The 19,518-nt window shown below is 39.5% G+C and overlaps 3 protein-coding genes across 3 annotated transcripts; all 3 read right to left on the bottom strand.

Annotated features, from left to right (window-relative positions):
- Positions 1 to 3,269: 3,269 nt before the first annotated feature.
- Positions 3,270 to 5,606, bottom strand: LOC115790568 (caspase-1-like). Its single transcript, XM_030744381.1, has 8 exons — positions 5,554 to 5,606; positions 5,175 to 5,453; positions 5,004 to 5,092; positions 4,732 to 4,908; positions 4,410 to 4,644; positions 4,161 to 4,316; positions 3,956 to 4,065; positions 3,270 to 3,877 (listed from the first exon to the last, which is right to left on the bottom strand). The coding sequence occupies exons 1-8, from the start codon at positions 5,558 to 5,560 to the stop codon at positions 3,773 to 3,775; spliced, it is 1,158 nt and encodes a 385-aa protein (XP_030600241.1). The 5' UTR covers positions 5,561 to 5,606; the 3' UTR covers positions 3,270 to 3,772.
- A 718-nt stretch (positions 5,607 to 6,324) lies between these two features.
- LOC115790473 (caspase-1-like) lies at positions 6,325 to 11,481 on the bottom strand. Its single transcript, XM_030744280.1, has 8 exons — positions 11,475 to 11,481; positions 10,141 to 10,400; positions 8,774 to 8,950; positions 8,456 to 8,690; positions 7,877 to 8,038; positions 7,663 to 7,772; positions 7,464 to 7,545; positions 6,325 to 6,332 (listed from the first exon to the last, which is right to left on the bottom strand). The coding sequence occupies exons 1-8, from the start codon at positions 11,479 to 11,481 to the stop codon at positions 6,325 to 6,327; spliced, it is 1,041 nt and encodes a 346-aa protein (XP_030600140.1).
- A 1,185-nt stretch (positions 11,482 to 12,666) lies between these two features.
- LOC115790166 (caspase-1-A-like) lies at positions 12,667 to 16,983 on the bottom strand. Its single transcript, XM_030743847.1, has 8 exons — positions 16,855 to 16,983; positions 15,498 to 15,773; positions 15,254 to 15,372; positions 14,934 to 15,110; positions 14,586 to 14,835; positions 14,325 to 14,495; positions 14,075 to 14,184; positions 12,667 to 13,648 (listed from the first exon to the last, which is right to left on the bottom strand). Exons 1-8 carry the CDS (start codon positions 16,859 to 16,861, stop codon positions 13,544 to 13,546), a joined length of 1,215 nt encoding a protein of 404 aa, XP_030599707.1. The 5' UTR covers positions 16,862 to 16,983; the 3' UTR covers positions 12,667 to 13,543.
- Between the last annotated feature and the right edge of the window lie 2,535 nt (positions 16,984 to 19,518).

The following is a 19,518-nucleotide window of genomic DNA, read 5'->3' as shown; positions in this document are numbered from 1 at the left end:
ATCCATCAAAGTGAGACAGTCTCCCACATATCAATTGGCAGTAGTTTGTAAAAAATAAACATTTCTCTGAAGTGTGGCCGTTTATCCGGCTGTTGAATTGAAAGCAGGGAAGGTTGTCATCATACATCTGGTTAACCTGTCCGCATCTTCTACTCAGTGGGGAAAATTATGTGTAACCATAGAATCACAAGCTTTCCAGACTTTGACAAAATATGATGGAAACTTTGGAAAAGGAAAGGAATGTTGGCTGCATTAAATAATGGGAAGTTGAGTAAAGCCAGCGGAGTTATTTTTCAGTTTCACACAGTGGACAATATGACATGTAGTCATACGGTAAACTTGTGGTTAAAAAAAAAAGTGGAAGGATCCCTACTGAAACCCCAAAATTAATACCAGATAGAGCCACAACAGAAATAAAGTCAAAGTTTTAAAAGTTAGGAGAATAAAATCTTCCTTTTACTGTTTTTTTTTTAACTTTACAGGGAAGATTGGAAAGTTGTACTCATATTTGTTCTTCACATGCTATAAATGTCAACACTGCAGCCTGCATAGTTTGTGTATGTTTTAAGTCGGATAAATCCAAATTTCAGACAACCCAGGATGAGCAACATGTCCCACAATATCCTTCACATCCTGCACCCCCCTTTTAGTTTGTTTGGATCTGGTTACCCTGCACTCAACTCGACATTTAGACTTCTCATGCAGGAAAGAGAGTGTAATTACGCTTACTTCCTAATGCCGCTTGTCTCAGTTTTATGAATTCAGTGTTTTTCAACCTAAACCTAACTTTCTGCTTGTACTTCCCTCTTCTAATGAGCAGCTGTGTCCTTTTGGTTAATGCTCTAACAGTGCACTGGACTCTGAAGTTCCCCTTTGTTCACATTTAAATCAGATCACAAGAATGTCCTCTGTAGTCTTGTGCCTGCTGTGATTAAATGTCAAATAAATACTCCATTATGTCACACATTAAATGATTTCCGTCCATCTTCCACCACTTAGTCAGCTCAGGGGTCAGGGAGGAGCTGGAGCTTATCCCAGCTCTCATAGAGTGAAAGGCTATCGCTGGGCTAACACAGAGAGAGACAGCCATTAATGTTCATATTTACAGCTCATTTAAATGTTAAATGTAATTCTCACTGCCATCTCAGCCACTCATTACACCAACTTACCATCATCATCTTGTATTTTACTTCACATGATTTAAATCGGTTTCTTTTTGTTGAATGTGTGAGTAGCATCTGTACCCAGAACATCAGATCACTTAATTAAGCACCACAGGACTGCTTCAGTCTCACAGATTGGAGTATATTTTCTGAGAGTGCAGATATGGAGGAATTTACACTATATTGCCAAAAGTATTCACTCACTCATCCAAATCATTGAATTCAGGTGTTCCACTCACTTCTGTGGCCACATGTGTATAAGACCGAGCACCTAGGCATGCAGACTGCTTCTACAAACATTTGTGAAAGAATGGGTCGCTCTCAGGAGTTCAGTGAATTCTAGCATGGTGCAGTGATAGGATGCCACCTGTGCAACAAGTCCACTTGTGAAATTTCCTCACTCGTAAATATTCCACAGTCAACTGTTAGTGATATTATAACAAAATGGAAGCGATTGGAATGACAGCAACTCAGCCACAAAGTCTTAGACCATGTAAAATCACAGTGATTGAGTCAGTGGATGCTGAGATGCATAGCGTGGAGAGGTCACCAACTTTTTGCACTCCCCTTCACAGCGCAGCTAATGTATTCGATCAAGGTGAGTGCTAATGTGCGCCGTCTTCCCCCAAGAAAGCAAAATAAAGGTATCAAAAAACTAAAGAAAGAAAGGAGAGGCAGAAAAAGTAAACTGAGGGAAGTGAGCTGTTAAACTAAATTCTTTCAAAAGAAAGGTCAACAGAGCACAACTAACAGGTTAAGAATGATTTAGCTATCAGTAGTTGTTGAAGACAGCGAGTCAATGTCAGATGTCAAAAAGTGCCCGTCACAGCTTAAGCATCATGAAAGGCATGGCCCTTAATCTCAGAAACAGCCAGAGAGAGTGAAGCAGCAGCAGGTTGCTTCCCCAGTTTCCCCTGCCGAAAATGAGGGTAATGGATTGGTACAAACTGTTGGCAGTGGAGAATGCCGTCTTCTCCTTAGACTCTGGAGACAAGGGAATCTGCCTGGGTCAAATCCAGTGTTGTAAAAGAGACAACACCAAACCGTAAAGACCCATCTTTCTTCATCACAAGAACTGTGAGGCTACACCATGCACCGTGCAGCTCTATTACTTCCATCTCCAGCATGGCAGACAAGAATTTCTTAACTATTTCTCTTGTGTGCAGGTAATCTCTAGGGCCTTGATTGTATCGTTACACCTGGGCAACTTTCAAAGTGGCACTGTGTGAGAGTGCAGGCAGGCAGGAGGAGAGAACACATCTGCAAACTGCTGTTGCAGTGCAGCAACATCTGCTCTCTGGGCCGGCGTGAGATGGTCATCACAATGGAGTGAGGTGGGAATGATTGAGTTTAGCACCTCAGGCCCCAACTCATCTCTATCATTCACCAGAGAGAGACAGGCTCCGCCTCTCTCCATGCTATCAAGAGGTTGAGGGGGTAAATCTGCATGGCCCCTCCCCTGTCTGACTGGCCCACTTCATAATCAACATCCCCCACACATCGTGTGAACACAGAGGGCCTTTCCCACTTGGCAAGTAGTGTAGAGCTGGAAGAAGGAAGTAATACAAGCACTTTGTCTCCTGGTGTAAATTGTCTGAGTCTTGCCCCTCGGTCATACAGGCCTTGCTGATGTTCCTGTGAAAACGTACTCAGTGTGTGCAGTTTTGCTCTTTGTTCCGAAACGTATTGAATTTCATTTTTACTCAGTGTTTTCTCATTTTAGTATAGTGTTATTAATATAAGCACATATAAATAATCAACACATTACAATGACTTTGAAACATAAAAAAAAAAAACTCCAAACAGACTAAGTATTATTTTCTATTTTTATTTGGGAGACATAATGCACTGTTTCTTTTCATTTACCTTATTTAATTTGTTTCTACTCCACTCTGCATTTAATCATTAATTATTATTAATCTCTGGCTCTCTTCCACAGCATGTCTTTTGTCCTGTCTCTCTCCCCTCAGCCCAGCCAGTTGCAGCAGGTGACTGCCCCTTCCTGAGCCTGGTTCTGCCTGAGGTTTCTTCCTGTTAAAAGGGAGGTTTTCCTTCCCACTGTCACCAAGTGCTTGCTCATAGGGGGTCATTTTGACTGTTGGGTTTTCTCTGTATTATTGTAGGGTCTTTACCCACAATACAAAGCACCTTGAGGTGACTGTTTGTTGTGATTTGGCGCTATATAAATAAAATTGAAATGAATTCAGTTTTTACCCTTTGCTACCAAAGAAAATCCACAGAAGAATGTGAAAATGTTACACCCAATACAAGATTCACTTGCTGTAACTACAGGTTCATTGATTTCAACACATAACAATAAGTGATTAAATGACAGAAAAGATAAGAATGAATGACAAATATAAACCATACCCTCACCCATGGAGCTACTAAAACTGCTGAAAACTTATAAAAAGCTGCAAAATATGACATTCACAAAACAGTAAAAATGAAAACAAAGAAATTACCATTTATCCATAAACCCTGTTAGCTTACAGATGTGTAAGAATCCCTTATAACTGTGAATTGATTCTACATGAAACTGTACTGAAAATGTACTTATTAGCAATTTTAATCACATCAGTTTCCATTAACCGAAAGTCAGTCCTGTCTCAGTGACCTGGAAACAGGTAGAAGCGCTTCGTTAGAGTGCATCTGTCTTTGGTTGGCATCTGTTTCAGTTTGTCAGAGGGAAAATCTTCAAAGCGTTGCATGACCTGTGTGACGGAAAAATAATGAGTGACTGCATCTGTTTGCCTGCAGCTTCACCACCAAAACAGTTTTCAGGTACTTACTTTTCTGAAGAGCTCATCAATGTCATCCTCATGGGAGCAGGTGTTGAATACCTCGACAATAAACTGGATCAGAAAAGACCCACGGTCTTCTTGTCTGTATGAAACAGTATCTGCAGGAAGTCGTGTGGAAACTGAATGAGACTATTCTGTCTTAATGATGTCAGAAACCTTTTGAATAGTAAAAGCCGTGACCAGATGAACTGACCTGGGGTGCTGGACAGAAGAGAAATGAAGTCCTTTTCTTTGTGTACATATCGAACAGCATCATCCACAATGTTGCTGTCATCAAAGGGGCCTGTCTGTGACACATCATCACAGACCACTTTTGCACTATCACTAACTATCACAGAGCCACGAGATTCTGCAACACACACAGCAATCTTTTAATTTAACTCAGTCCAAACTGTAACTATGAGGACATTTGTTGATGTTGGTTAGATGAAATCAAACTCACCTCCTCTGCAGGCCTGGATGATGATGATCTTGGGTTTGTTCAGTAGTGCTGAACATTTCTGTGAGCCTAAGTACTTGTAAATATTGTCAACAGGGAATTCATCCGGTTCCTCTTCTCTATGATTGACACCGAGGACAATTCCCCGTTTCCCGTGAGACATAATCACCACAAACACACTGTCTGTCTCTCTGAGTTTGGGATGTTTGCAGAACTGACTGAGAGCCTCATCGATCCTCTGTGAGAACACAAAGTCCCAGCAGCAGTTATTTTATCACTCAGTCTTAACAGCTAACAAGAAAAAGATGAGTTATTATTAAAATACCTTTCCAGTGAGATCGTTGTATTTCACCACGTCATATTGCAGAGACTTGAGGAGTTTCTCCATGTTCTCCTCATCAACCTCAGCTCCTTTTCGGGTTAATCTCTCATCGGCAAAATTTCGATTGGTGATTAGCAGGGCCACACGACTGCTAATGGACTTTTCTGCCACAGAATAAATCTAAAACATAACATTTAAATACAGAAAATGCATCATTACAAATGTATACTTTACATGTGCAAATGTACACATTTGCCTGCCTGGTGATGACAAACATTTTTATCGTTCAGTTTCTCCCTCCAGAAAGAGTCAGTTGTGGCAATGAGTTTGTTGGACCAGCTCTGCTCCTTCTGATGTGCTGCAGCTGGGAAAAAAATCACTATCGTTCAAACTTGTGCATTTTATTCTGTACAACGATTTCCTTCTACTAAACAGGGTGAACTCACCAGGAGGCTGAGCACAGGACAGGCCCAGCTCAGAGTAAAGTGTAGGATCTCTCTTCTCAAGGTGTTCAATCATCTTCCTGCTGGCTTTGTCTCCTTTCCTCTTCACCATGTCGATGAGAGCGCGAGCCATGTCTGCTTTGTTACTGTTGTCCTCAAGCACAGAGTCTGTCTCTCCATCGTTCAACAAACCCTCCTCTAACAGGTCGTCCAGGAGCTGTTTAAGAAGTGCTTTTGACACCTTTTCAACAAACCTCGCTCTCACTCTGGCAAGCTCCTTATCTAGAAAAAAGAATAAGCTCATATCATTATGTCAATATTAAAATCATGCAAACCTTAACACCTGCAAAATGCAAGTGGAGCTCAATACTTTCTGTCTTACCTGCCATTGTTCATAAGCTTTGTTTCACACGTTTGCAACCTGTGTCCTCCAACATGTACGAATCAGTGTCTGTCTGTCAAGGTATTGGATTATCTATTAATAGTCATGTGGAAACCATACTTCCATGGAAGTGGTAGTAAGCAAGTCAAACTTGAAATGCAACACAAAGTATTTGGTGCTTGTGGTGGGCTGTGGTCTCTTGGAAATTAAGAGAAGCAAATTATCTTCGTTTGCAAAGTGTGTCTTTAATGTTTTCTTAACTGAGGACCTCCTCCACTCCTTGTGCTTTATGTATGTTATGATTTGCATACCTTTTTGCCATTTATATGCTGTCTATTTTGGCTTGTTTAGCCTGTTTTTTTAAGCATTTGTACAACGGTTAATGAATGTTTTTAAATTTAAGTGTCAACTTTTGAATTTTTAGCATTCTTATTTGAGTAATAGATTTTCCTTTGCACGTCAATTTTTAAAATAAATCTGATAGTCATATAAAGACCGTGCATTACCTACGTAAGGACAGTGCAGGAGCTGACAATGAGAAACAGTGTTGGACTGTATTAGTTGGCACAGGACAGGGAGGAGTGGCAACGTGCTGTAATGATAATGTAATGTAATGTAATGATATGACACACCTCCTCCCAAATAAGCAGAAGACGAAGCGTTACACACATGAAAAGTTTTATTAAGCATCTGTTATCCATTCTGATTCAAAAAACAAAATCTTATGTCCTTATCTGTGCAAAAGATATATTCCAGAAACAACAGGAGGCATCAGTAGTCTAAATTATACAAATCCTGAGAGTATCAGCATTTTTACACCTAAATCTAAACTTCCTGCTGCTGAGAAATGTAAATGCAAAGCAGAAAGTGGTGCAAAAGGAGAGTGAAAGTATGTAAGATCCCAAGCCATTTATATTAAAAAGTATAAGAAGAGATGTCTTTTCCAGCTAGTATGGACAGGGTGGAGGAGATGGAGATGAGTGTCAGGGGTGGTTCGTGACAGAAGGATAGCAGCAAGAGTGAAAGAGATGGTAGTGAGACCTGCTATGATGCATGATTTGGAGACAGTGGCACTGACAAAAAGACAAGAGGTGGAGGTGGAGATGGCAGACTTGAAATGTTAAGATTTCCATTGGAAGTGACCGGGAGGGACAGAATTAGAAATGAGTACATCAGAGGGACAGAATCACGCACCCCCCTCCCCCCCTCCGCTGTCAAAAGGAAGATGAAAATCACCCAATACAAAAGTAAAGGCGAGCTGTTGTGTTCGCCTAAATTAGATGACACTCACTTTCCCTTCATGGGTTTAGAGTTTTATCAACTAACTGAATTCTTCTATCACAAAAAGCTTTTTCTGGGTTGCATTTAATATCTGAGCAGGAATCATTTTATCAGTGTCATTCATTATGCATGCTTTTAAACAGTGACCATGTTTCTTTTAACAGGAGAACACATCAAACATTGAATTACACCCCACAGCTTTTTTTTTTTTAAACACGACTAAAATGGTTCTTACTGCACCTCTGAACACATGCCTGGATTTGCACAGATTTTGCTGAGCTGCGGTTTGTTCCATTTACACTAAAAATGTATACATGTCTATGCAGACCAATTTTTTTCCCTGTTACAGTTCAATGGTAATTTTTTTATACATCACCAACAAGTACTTCAGTTTTTTCATGCATCAACAACAAAATTAGCCTTTACTGTAGCTGACTAAAGGTTCAGCTATTGCAGGTCAGAGGAGAAAACATTAAAAATGCCTGGAAAAAAACATTTTTCAGCAATATACATACTTCAAATAGATAGATAGATAGATAGATAGATAGATAGATAGATAGATAGATAGATAGATAGATAGATAGATAGATAGATAGATAGATAGATAGATAGATAGATAGATAGATAGCGCTTTGTTAGTGTCTCTCTGTCTTTGGATGGCATCTGTCTTAGAGCATCTTGGGAACTGTAATTTTCAAAATGTCGCATCACCTATGAGATTAAAAGAAAAACATGAATAATGACTGCTCTATGATCTTGCTGCTGCACAACTAGATGTCAGCTTTCCTGCAGCTTTACAACCAGAAAGAAGAATTTTCAGGCACTCACCTTTCTGAAAAGTTCATCTATGTCATCCTTTTTGGAGCAGGTGTTGAATACCTCATAAATGAACTGGATCAGCAAAGATCCCTGCTTTGTATGTCTATATGATTTAGTATCTGCATGAAATAATATTGAAAATTTTTTTAAACTACTTTTATTATGTAAAGGAAACATGTTTGACCTTAAACTTTAGAAAAATATATTTCAATGTGAAACTGACCAGGGGTGCTGGACATAAAATAAACGAAGTCCTTTTCTTTGTGCACAGAACGAAGAGCATCCTCCACAATGCCGTCTCCATGGACAGGGCCTTTCCCCGACACATCATCACAGACCACAGATGCTTCTGCACCATCGCTAACAAGAACAGATCCAATTTCTTCTGCAACATCCAGCATTCAGGATACTTTTGAATTAGTTCAGGTCCAAACTGCAAGGGCATTTGTTAATGCTGCACTGTAAACCCAGATTTTGATTCCACTTAAAAATATTGAGTTCATATTACTTAAAATTGCCTAGAATGTGAACATTACTTGTTAATGCTGAGTAGATTGTACTTTTTGATGGTCTATTTTAATGTAGTCATGTGTTTGAGTTCAAACAACTTAATATCATCAAGTTATTAGTACATTAGATTTTTCATTCCATTCCAAAAGGTCTCAAGTACATTGAACATAGTCCACTGCTCTTATTCAACTGTTTCATTACTTAAAAAATTTAAGGCAACAAGTTACCTTGGTTTTTTAAATAGATTCAACTTACCTGGGTTTACAGTGTAGTAGTAAGAAATGAATCTCACCTCCTCTGCAGGCCTGGATGATGATGATCTTGGGTTTGTTCAGCAGTGCAGGGCATCCCTTTGAGTCCAAGTGTTTGCAAATCTTGTCAACGGGGAATTCATCCGGTTTGTCTTCTCTATGATTGACACAGAGGACAATTCCCAGCATCCCATGAGACATAATCACCACAAACACACTGTCTGTCTCTGTGAGTTTGGGATGTTTGGAGAACTGACCGAGAGCCTCATCGATCCCCTGTGAGAACACAAAAAGTCCCAACATCAGTTATTTTTGTCACTGTCTGAAATTTTAACTAACAAGAAAAAAAGTGAAAGGACCTTTCCAGTGAGATCGTTGTATTTCACCACATCGTATTGTAGATATTTGAGGAGTTTCTCCATGTTCTCCTCATCAACCTCAGCTCCTTTTCGGGTTAAATTCTTATCAGCAAAATTTCGATTGGTGATTAGCAGGGCCACACGACTGCTAATGGACTTTTCTGACACAGGGTAAATCTGAAAATAACAAAATTTAAGGAGAAAGAATTCAAAATTATCAGTGTGTACATGGATAAAACCACAACCAGTATAACCACAGTTAAGTTTTAGAAGTGTATGATTATGAATGACAAACATCTTCATCACTCAGCATCATCTTCTTAGTTGAAGAACTTGGCTCGTTTTGAGGGGCTCCTGCCAGGAAAAATAAAATAGAGATGTTTGAGTCCTGGTCAGAGTGATGTACATAATACTCAGTAGTGTCATCATACCTGCAGGCTGGTCACAGGACAGGCCGAGGTTATCAAAAAGTGAAGGCTCTCTTCTTTGAAAGTGAGTGTCGGGGTTTTTTTGCGGCTCTCTCCCCCTGTTGCTCTTACCAGGCGGAGGGGAGACCAATGGGAGCAAATGCACCTTGAGAAAAGCTCCACACTTCACAGAAACTCACTGGAGATGAGCAGGTTTCGTTTCCAGGATTTATTGAAGCACAAAGTTAAACAAAGTTCGAGATAGCAAAAAGTTAAACAAAATACAAGAAAGCAAAAAGCCTCCCGAGAGTGAGTGCCTTGGTGCTGTTATAAGGTGGTAGAAAAGCAAAGAAATAAACGTCCAGAGTTTAACAGAATATAAAAAACAGAAGCCCTCTCGGGAGTGAGAGCCTGCAGCCGCTGCAAACACGGGTGAGAGGAAGAGCAAAGAAGAGCGCTCCCTCCCAAGTTTGCCATGCCCTTATATAGCCCAATCTCACACCTCCTGCAGCTGTTATCAGGGGAGGGGACATATTAAGATGCTCCTTTAAGCAACAGTTCTATGAATTGATCTCGGGGGGGCTAGCAAAAACCCATCTTTCCCACGTTCCGAAGTCCAGGTGCGCCTCCTCCCCTCCCCTCGGGATTCGCTCCGGCTACTCGCCCCCCCCCCCTCGGGAGAAGCTGGGTCAAAAGTGCACTGGGTAAAAGGTGAAGCTCCTCACAAAGGTGGGGGCTAGCATTACTTAATGGAAAAATCCCAGGTTGCCTGCAGAGCAGGCCTCAGCATTTTTACCTGTCTACAGCATGCAGAGCTTCAGTGTGTGAGTGACAATATAGGTGACAAATAATACATAATGTGACCATTAATTAGAGTGTGTGATTAATATATATATAACAATACATGATATAAAAATATTGATAGAAAATACTGATGTCATCAAGATAAAAATACACGACATGAGCGATCATCGTGTTGCTGGCTTTGGGTCCTTTTCTCTTCACAATGTCAATGAGACAGCGTGCATTGTCAGCTCTGGTGGTATTTTTTTCAAGTACTGACTCACACTCCCCATCATTCAGCACACGATCCTCTGCAAGGTCATCCAGGAGCTGTTTAATAACTGTTTCGGACACCTTTTCCACAAAGCTTGTCCTTACCCTGTGAAGCTCCTTGTCTAAAATAGAAAATAAGCAGTGAATTTTTGAAATACCTGCCACTATGAAAGGTGAAATTTTGGTGAATCATATTTCAAAAATGTTTAGAAAAATTACTTTTGTAGCAATTTATCCCTCAAAATAATAATTTCCACTTGACACAGTTCTATTTTTAACTTCACAATCAAGATAATTTATAGATGACTCTGCTGAACCTTTAAAAAAAAAAAGAAAATAATCTCATCTCAGAAAATGAATTTATATGTTATTATAAGTTATTACGTTTGGAGAAATATGGTTTTTACTTATCTTACTTATCTATTGTTAGTTGTACACAATAAAGTGGCAATCTACTGTAGTATAAAGCTGAAAAACTAATGCATAACGAACTATTAGCAAATCATAAAGCGGACGTATGGAGATCATTCTGCCTCTAAACAGTATACTTACATTTGCGCACTGTCATAGTAAACACGAATAAAGTCTGTTCGCTGTTTTATGGGAAAAGCCTTGATTCAATGCACAGAAGCGGCCAAGTTGCTGCTTTTGTGACACTTAAACATGATGCTATTTATTACTGAACCACCAGTGACGTCAGGTGTTTACATAATATTATGTTTCAGTTGGACCACATCCGAATAAATAGGCTGGTCTGCTGTACTATGGACATATAAACGGTCCAGTCTTGCATTTATAGCTTAATTTATTTTCCTCAAATATATAAATGAGTTCTGTGTTGATATTTTGACACCGAATTTTCAATAAATGCGTTTTGTGTGCATTACGATCAGAACAGCCCTTACTTAAAATAAAGACGGAAGAGGGCTGCAGGCGGTGAAAGCTAAACTTTGCTGCTGAGAAAGAAAATAGATGAGATAAAATAAATAAAGCACGCAGAAAGTCAGTTACAACTTGAACTTGACTTTCTGCGCTTTGCTCTACAAGAACAGGTCAAGTTTGAGCTTCAGGTGGGCTTCAGCAAGCTTGAAAAAAAAATTTTTTTAAAACAACTTTTGTCTTCATATAATCACTTTCTTTCTGTCCACTGTTGCTTTGTTCGGTTACTGTCTTTCCAAAACTTAAGTTGTGCCTCTAGCGTTGACTGAAGCTTGTATCAGGACCACAGATTTTCTTACCTGCCATTGCAACACCTCGAAGTAGAAAATCAAGTTGAGTGAATTTTCTTTCAGTGGTAAACCCCTGCCTCTGCCTGACTTGGAAAATTTTGCATTGCAAACGTAACAGGATGCAACACTTATTGTTGTAACTTCAAACAAAAACAAGGGCTCCACCAATTCTTATGAATCTTTTTTTTAAGTAAGGCTTTTATTACCCCTGTACCTAAAATGATACTCCTCGCATGCGAGGATTCAGGTGTTCAGGTACTTTTATAATGCGGTGTCTCACAGAACGTGATTTTAAAGGCAGATGTTCAAAAGGTCGTCCACTCTTCTATAGTTTCATTGCAGGTCCACATCCACAGAATCAGAGTCTGAGGTGTGATGCAGAGAATTAAGCTTAACACGCAGTGACGATTCTGCCGACTATGCACCAATCAGGAGGCTCTGCTCATCTTTCAATTAAGCAAAGTCGCAAAGGCAAAGAGCAAACTGCTGCTGAAAACTTTCCGCAGTTCAGGATTATTCAGCTACAGTTTGGACTTTTTCTCTTCTGTTTTGCTATAATTACTTGTGTGCGTCCATGAGAATATAAGTATTCAGCTGTTATCCTGTTAGTTCTCTTACTGTAGTAGTTTTCCACGAATGGTCAAGTCTCTGTAATGCAAACACGTCATACTCGCTGTTGCTCATCGCAGTGCAGATAATCATTAGTTGTGCATTGCCACAGAGTGGAGATTTCTTTCTTTCCATCATGGTGAAGTGAGCCCATAGACAAGATTACCTGGCTGCAGGCAAGGCCATTAAGGGACCTTCCTCCTCTTCTTCAACTTGCTTCATATGCGCAACATGACCATATTCAGGGAGGAGTACCCTATACTTCAAATAAATGAGTGATCAACAGATGCATGTTTTCTGAATGGGATTTATCCTCCTGTTCGTAACACAGACACCCTGTGGAAATTGTAGATCTATAGTCAGCACCTTACATTTCATTCACTCACCATCACAGAGGTCCCTTAAGCATCCCCTAAACTGGCAGTTCTGTTGTAGAATTATTTCCAGGGCAGGAAAATTCAATTAAATATTCTGCAAATATTTTTTTAGCACAGCTGCATCTTCAAAATATCTGTAGAGCTAGATGTAGATAACAAAAAATGAAGAGGACACAATATTGGAAAACATTTATACATTTATTTCTGTTTCAAAAGTAGAACAAATTATATCAATATGTCAAAATACATGTTGTAAAACAAATAATAATAAAAAATTAGAGCTCATTTATCGTCAATAACTTTTGTCTTCCCCATAGCGAGTGTTTTGTGCTCGTCTCCCTGTGTTCTCCTTTTATCAGCAGATAGCTGCCCCTTCGTGAGCCTGGTTTTGCTGGAGGTCTGTTCCTATTAAAAGGAGCTCTTAATTCCCACTTTCACCAAATGCTGCTCATAGGGGATCTTTCGATTGCTAGGGTTTTCTCTCCAAAAATCTTTGATCTTTGTCTTAAAATATAAAGCTCCTTGACGCGACTGTTGTTATGAATTTGTGCTATATAAATTTAATGAATTGCTATTAATAGCAATATAAATTAATAGTTTGAGGGTTTTTTTTTCCATAAAAACTACTGGAAGTGTGTCTGACTTAACAGGTTCTGTGTGATATCTTGCAGCTTTTAAAGGGGGTTAAACAGTACATTTTAAACATTGCCATACAGCATAGCAATTAATGCATTTTGTGACTGGTGGATTTTCAAATGTAGTAAAACAACTAATCATGGTTGCACTCAGATGAAGCCTGACATGCTGTCAGACATTTTGAAAAAAAAGATAAACTTAGCACAAAAAGTAAGGAAATTTGTGTTTGGTCAATTATTTTTTTGTTGTTCTTTCTTTGCTGGTATAAGATTTATGATGTCATTTTGTGTTTCTGTAGTTACTTTGTGTCTCTTTGTCATGATTTTTGCATCTTTCACTTGTTTGTCACCAGGTAATAATGAAGTGATCTGGCTCTGAGTGGACCAAGTAGCACTGAAAACATAATTAACTCAAACTATGGCTACAAAGTCGAGGTAAACAGCAGTGAAAACCATCTCAGAGTCCCGGAAAGAAGTAGAAGCGTCTTATCAGTGTGCATCTGTCTTTTGTTGGCATCTGTCGCTTGTTTTGAGTCTTGAAGTCTTCAAAGCGGTGCATCACCTGTATGGGTAAAACAAACAATGTACAGTATTAATGTGTTATTACAGCTTGACTACAGCAATATAACATTTCCCTTGTATCAGAGAGATTATAAAAGAGAGACATGGCACTCATCCAATCAATGAACTGAAATCTGTGAGGGAATTCTGCGAGAGTAAATATGAGGCTTGACGTGTAACTTCCAGGAGAAGAAAGACATTTTGAAAACCTTATTTTGCCAAACTCAGCGACCTTTTCAGGCTTTTGCAATTGTTATTTCTCAGTAACAATTTAAATTTAATTTAGATTCTGCTTCAAAGTAGCTGTGCAGATAAGTGCCTGGTGGCAGAATCAACACAGCTTTGGAGACTTCCCTCTAAAAGGCGCATAACACATTATACATGTACACATTAAACCTATAAGACGGTTTGCACTTGTAGCACTTACTTTTCTGAAGAGCTCCTCGATGTCGTCCTCGTGTGCAAAGGTGTTGAAAACCTGAACAATGTACTGGATGAGGATAGACCCGTGATCCCTTTGTCTATATGACACAGTATCTGCAGGCAGAACATTCAGAGACAGAAAATAGATACAGTTTTTACTACTTTGAGCTGATATCAATGCAGATTGTTCACGTTTATCATCACTATATTATGAGTTTCAGAATAATTTACAATAATTTTCTAGTTACACTGACCAGGAGTGCAGGAAAGAAGACAAATGAAGTCTTTTTCTTTGTGTACACATCGCAGAGTGTCATCCTCTAAACCCTCTTCCTCAGCAGGTAGGGATGGACTCGGCTGCTTCACATCATCACAGACCAAATCTTGCTTTGTACTGTCACTAACAAGCACAGCTCCAGCCTTCTCTGAAACACGTGCCATGTGCTTAGACAATAAGAAGACTCTAAATTGATCAGATTAGTACTTTTGTGCGTGTAAGAACATTAGCAAATCACCTCCTCTGCAGGCCTGGATGATGATGATCTTGGGTTTGTCCAGCAGTGCACGACATTTCTCTGGGCCCAGCTGCTTGTAAATGTTGTCGATCGGGAACTCATCTTGTTTCTCAGTATTAGAAAGCGTCTTTTTGTAGTCGACACCAAGGACTGCTCCCAGTTTCCCATGGGACATGATAACCACCACCACACTGTCTGTCTCTTTGAGTTTTGGGTGTTTGGAGAATTCAATCAGAGCCTCATTAATCTCCTGTGAGAAAATAAAAAAATTCAAGGCATCACTTACTCTACTTCTAAATGAAACAGGCATAAATATGTTTTCCCAATTTTCCCCTTTTAATGAAATACCTTTCCAGTGAGGTTTGTGTATTTCACCACCTCATACCCCAGAGCTGAGAGCAGTTTCTCCATGTTCTCCTGATCTTTCTCAGCTCCATTTCTATTCAATGTGGCATCAGTAAACTTTATATTAGTGATCAGCAGTGCCACACGATTTTTAAAGGCTTCTTTGGTCACAGGGTAAATCTGAAAAACAGATTTGAGGGAAGAAAACGTAACCAAAATCCAACTGGTGTCTCAACGTACACTTAAATAAGAAAACAGTTTTTACTACTGTTGTTCACTTTCTCAAATGCAGATATTTGACATGACTTTTGTGAATGACTCACGCTGTTATCCCTCAGTTTCCCCCTCCAGAATTGCTCAGTGGTGTGTTTGAGTGTGTCTGACCATTCCTCCTGCTTTGGGGGCTCCTGCTTCGAGGGCTCCTGCTCCAGGGGCTCTGGAGCTGTGATCAACATTACAGATTATTGCTCTGAATGATGTGTTTTAATCTACTTGTACACCTGTGATCAAAACATTATCTTCTGCAGTATATTTTTTATTAAGAAGAAGAGTTTTAAGGTCGCTCACCTGGCTGATTATCGAGCAAACCGAGCTTTTCATAAAGTGAAGAATCTCTTCTTTGAATGTAAGTGATCATCTTGCTGCTGGCTTTGTCTCCTTTTTTCCTCACAATGTCAATGAGATCGCGTGCCATGTCAGCTCTGGTGCCATTGTCTTCACGTACTGACTCACTCTCACCATCATTCAGTACACCACCCTCTACAAGGTCATCCAGAAGTTGCTTAATAACTGGTTTGGACACATTATCCACAAAGCCTGTCCTTACACCTGTGAGCGCTGCAACTAGAACAAAGAATAAGCATGTAATTATTCAAATTGCTTCCACTTAGGTGATTTCTGTAAAGGTACTAAAGGTAAGTGATATTTCAGAAATCTTCAGAAAAAAAAATGCAGATCTTTGAAAACTATTGAAAACAAGGCATTTTGCAGAGGGTATCGCAGCCGTGGCCCTTATTTGACTTGAAATGACAACTTCGATTTTTTTTTTCTCGACATTTTGATTTTATTCTCAAAACGCACTTTTTTTTCCTCCATGTGGCCCTAATACTCCTTCGTATAATTATAGACTGGATCCCTGGTGATCTATAGCGAGTCGTGTGCATGAATCGCTTCAACATTTCTACCTCTGTTCCCTTATAATGAGGCCAGCCTGCACTCTTACAGTAAACAGTGAAGCCTGCTATTCTTTTTATTGATGGGAGGGAGGGTTGGTGTGCCCTTCTTCCTTATGCAGTGCAGAAAAGAAGCGAAGTTAATGCTGTTGTGAACTGCTAACCCATCGTCGATGAGGCAAACAGATTTACATACGTGAATAAAACCTTAATCATGCTACCCTGGAAACAAAGCCTTGGAAACAAAAGCGGCCTCGGCTCAGAGAAGAAGTCATATTTACAGGACAGACTCTGAGGCTGCTTCTGTACGAGGACTCGTTATGTAAAGCTCATCACAGTCTTCAGATCTACAAAGTTTGTTCCAATTTAACTTAAACTCTCTCCCATTCATGTCTTAAAAAGTTGCACTATGTTATTTTCTTAAACAACAGACAGCTAGATGACGATAAATAACGGGGTGGAAATGACATTCCGCGGTGCAAAACGAAAGTATTCCGCCCTACGTGGCATTCACCTAAAACGCGGCATATAAAACAATACACGCTGAACCGAACAGCTGGAACTTTTCCTAGACAGACACGTTTGTTGCAAAGCTGAAAAGGTCTAAGGACACATATTTCCAGCTGCTGTCTTCTTCAACGCGTTCCTAACCGTCCGGTTTTAGTAAATACAGTTTACGCCTATTTCTGTGTGTTGGATAAACACATATATGACAGCATAAAACAAAATGCATTTAGTCCATGTGCGCTCACCTGCCATCGCTCAAATCTGGTATCGCCAAACTGTTTTAACTGCTGTCTTTAACGTAATTTCCCGCTTCCTACATTCGTGGGTTTGCGTCTACTGACAGAGGCGAACAACAATCAATTTCCTGTTTTCCGCAACTGACTATATTAAGTTATCAGTACTGCACAGTGCTTACATTTGTGTTTGCGCAGGCCCCGATGGTGCTCCTACCCAAAGCGATACTTAAAACTGCGTCTTAAATCATTAAGACTATAACACTGTAACACACCGCGGCCCCCTTGGTAATTATTTAGCTGGCAGCCATTAAAAAAATATCCTCATTGGGTATAAAGGCACTCATGTCACTGTACATACAAATCACTTTCACATTTACGCACGGACTGTACAGCACGATACAAAGTTTCACAGTGAGAAAATAGCAGTTATAATGAGCACACAAGCTTGTTTACTTTAATTAAAATTTAATCCAACTAGATTATAAAAGGATCTTATTGCATACAGATTGTAATGTTTGAAACACCCATTCCGCACATAGAAAAATAATGTGCTGAGGACCCTGGAAGCGAAATCATTATAGCTTCATTTTCATGGATATTTGACTGAGAGCAAAAAGAGATAAGACCTCTTTGTTTTTTTCTGCTTGTCACACTCACAAAATGTTCTTACATTTAAAGGCTGACAGGCCCCATGAAAATCACGACATGGAGAAATCGGATGCAAAACCTGAAGGATCATTTCTTCTCTGATATAATGAGTGACTAGGCCAAATACATGTCCTGTGTTTGCATATAGCCTTAAATTAATAATCATTCAAAATAAAAATATGCCAGATATTCCATAACAATGGAGACATCGTTATTATAAATTTATAATATAAAACCATAACTATGAACTGCAGACTCCTCTTTCACTCTGTCATTCTGCTCTGCTACTCTGAACCAAAAATATCAGCATTCCTCTCACCCATTACTGTAAGCGTATGTATAAAGTTCATTTCTAACATATGCAAAGGTAAGGTTCCCTATAAGAGGACAAAATTAAATTACAGTAGAAATCGCTTAAGTCTGATTCAAATGGCCCATGGAATTTTATCCGACTTGTAAAAACTCGTCTTATGTGTAGTCGGATAAAATCCGATTCTTCATATTCTTCAACATATCTGACAGTTTGGGGTCTAATAACGAATTTCGCGTCAATGGCTTTCTGCTTCATCCCTGGATTTGCTTCTGCAAATTTTATAATCTCATATTTTTGCTCATAAGTGCGAGTTTGTAGATTACGCTTGACTCACGCGGTTGCGAACTGATTGGTCCAGTGCAGCCAATCCAGACGTCACGTGACTGTTGCAGGTGTCGTTAGTGCTTGTATGCCCGGCGGAAGCTGAGAAGAGCTTTAGCGCTAAACTCCTCCGACTTACGCGATCATATTTATTTGGAAATGCATTACAGTGGGACCAGATTTTTCAACCGATTTGTATGTGATGATTTTTATTGGAATTAACACTGGGAAAAATCGGGACCTGCGGGAGCCACTTCGACTTCGACTTAGGTGATTTCTACTGTATATTTTTTTCTCACATTGCAGTATATCTGTAGATGTGATAATTCATTTTAATACTATTGCTTTGAAACTGCATAGTGATGAACGACGAGCATCTTCACTCTTCATTTCTTCCTTTCACAGAGCCTCAGCAGCAGGGATGAGCGTCCATGAGTGCTTCTTTTCTCCTGAGCCACAGTGGCTGGACAAAAAAACACCAAAAATCAGGTAACCGTTGAAAAATATGGTGATATCTTGTGTTACTGTCAAATAAGCATATGTAAACATTAAACCCAATCTTATTTCTGTATTTGAGTGTCAAAGTACAACATCGGTTTGCCAAACGTGTTAATCGGCTCCCCTGACATATACCAACTCACCTGCTTATACAGGCTGACCAAAGGTCAGACCCAGCTCAGAGTAAAGCGTAGGATCTCTTTGCTGAATGTGACAGATCATCTTCTTGCTGGCTACTTCTCCTTTTTTCCTCACGGTGTCAATTAGACAGCGAGCCTTGTCGGCTCGGTTCCTGTTCTCTTCAGCTATCGACTCTCTCTCCCCATCGTTCAAGATGCCATCCTCCAAAATGTCATCCAGGAGCTGATCAAGAAGTGCTCTGGATGTCTTTTCAATAAACTTACTCCTCACCCGCCCAAGTTCCTTTTCTATAAGAAAGAAATTCACATTTATCAGATTAGGGTGATTCATTGCAAACCCATTTTTCGTTCCCCGTCATTATAAGATCAAACTAAATGAAACGCAACTCCCATTTCATTTTCTTTAGGTGATTTGAAGTGCTGAAAAATAGACAACACATTTACAAAAGTTCAGTTTTGAGCAAACTGTCTGAGCAGTGCGTTTCTTCTGACTTTCACTTCTGATTGAACTGAAATTCTGATTGAAACTTTAGTTTGACAGAATCAATCAGAACTGAACATTAATGTCCCTGTAAAGCTCTGCGTTGGGTTTGCGTTGGATTTTACATGTGTACCTAATGCAGTGACCATTGACTGTTTGAGAGGTAATTCATATTTTAGTTGCAATGTTGTACAGGATATTTAAAAAAAAAAAATTTGCAAATCTATATGGATTATCTTTCCAGGCAAAGTCTTAATCTGCGTTGATGTATT

This window comes from Archocentrus centrarchus, chromosome 13 (genome assembly GCF_007364275.1).
Source record: "Archocentrus centrarchus isolate MPI-CPG fArcCen1 chromosome 13, fArcCen1, whole genome shotgun sequence".
In the NCBI taxonomy this organism is placed as follows: domain Eukaryota; kingdom Metazoa; phylum Chordata; class Actinopteri; order Cichliformes; family Cichlidae; genus Archocentrus; species Archocentrus centrarchus.
Note: the sequence above shows the minus strand (reverse complement) of the source record. Positions and strands in the feature narration are given on the sequence as shown.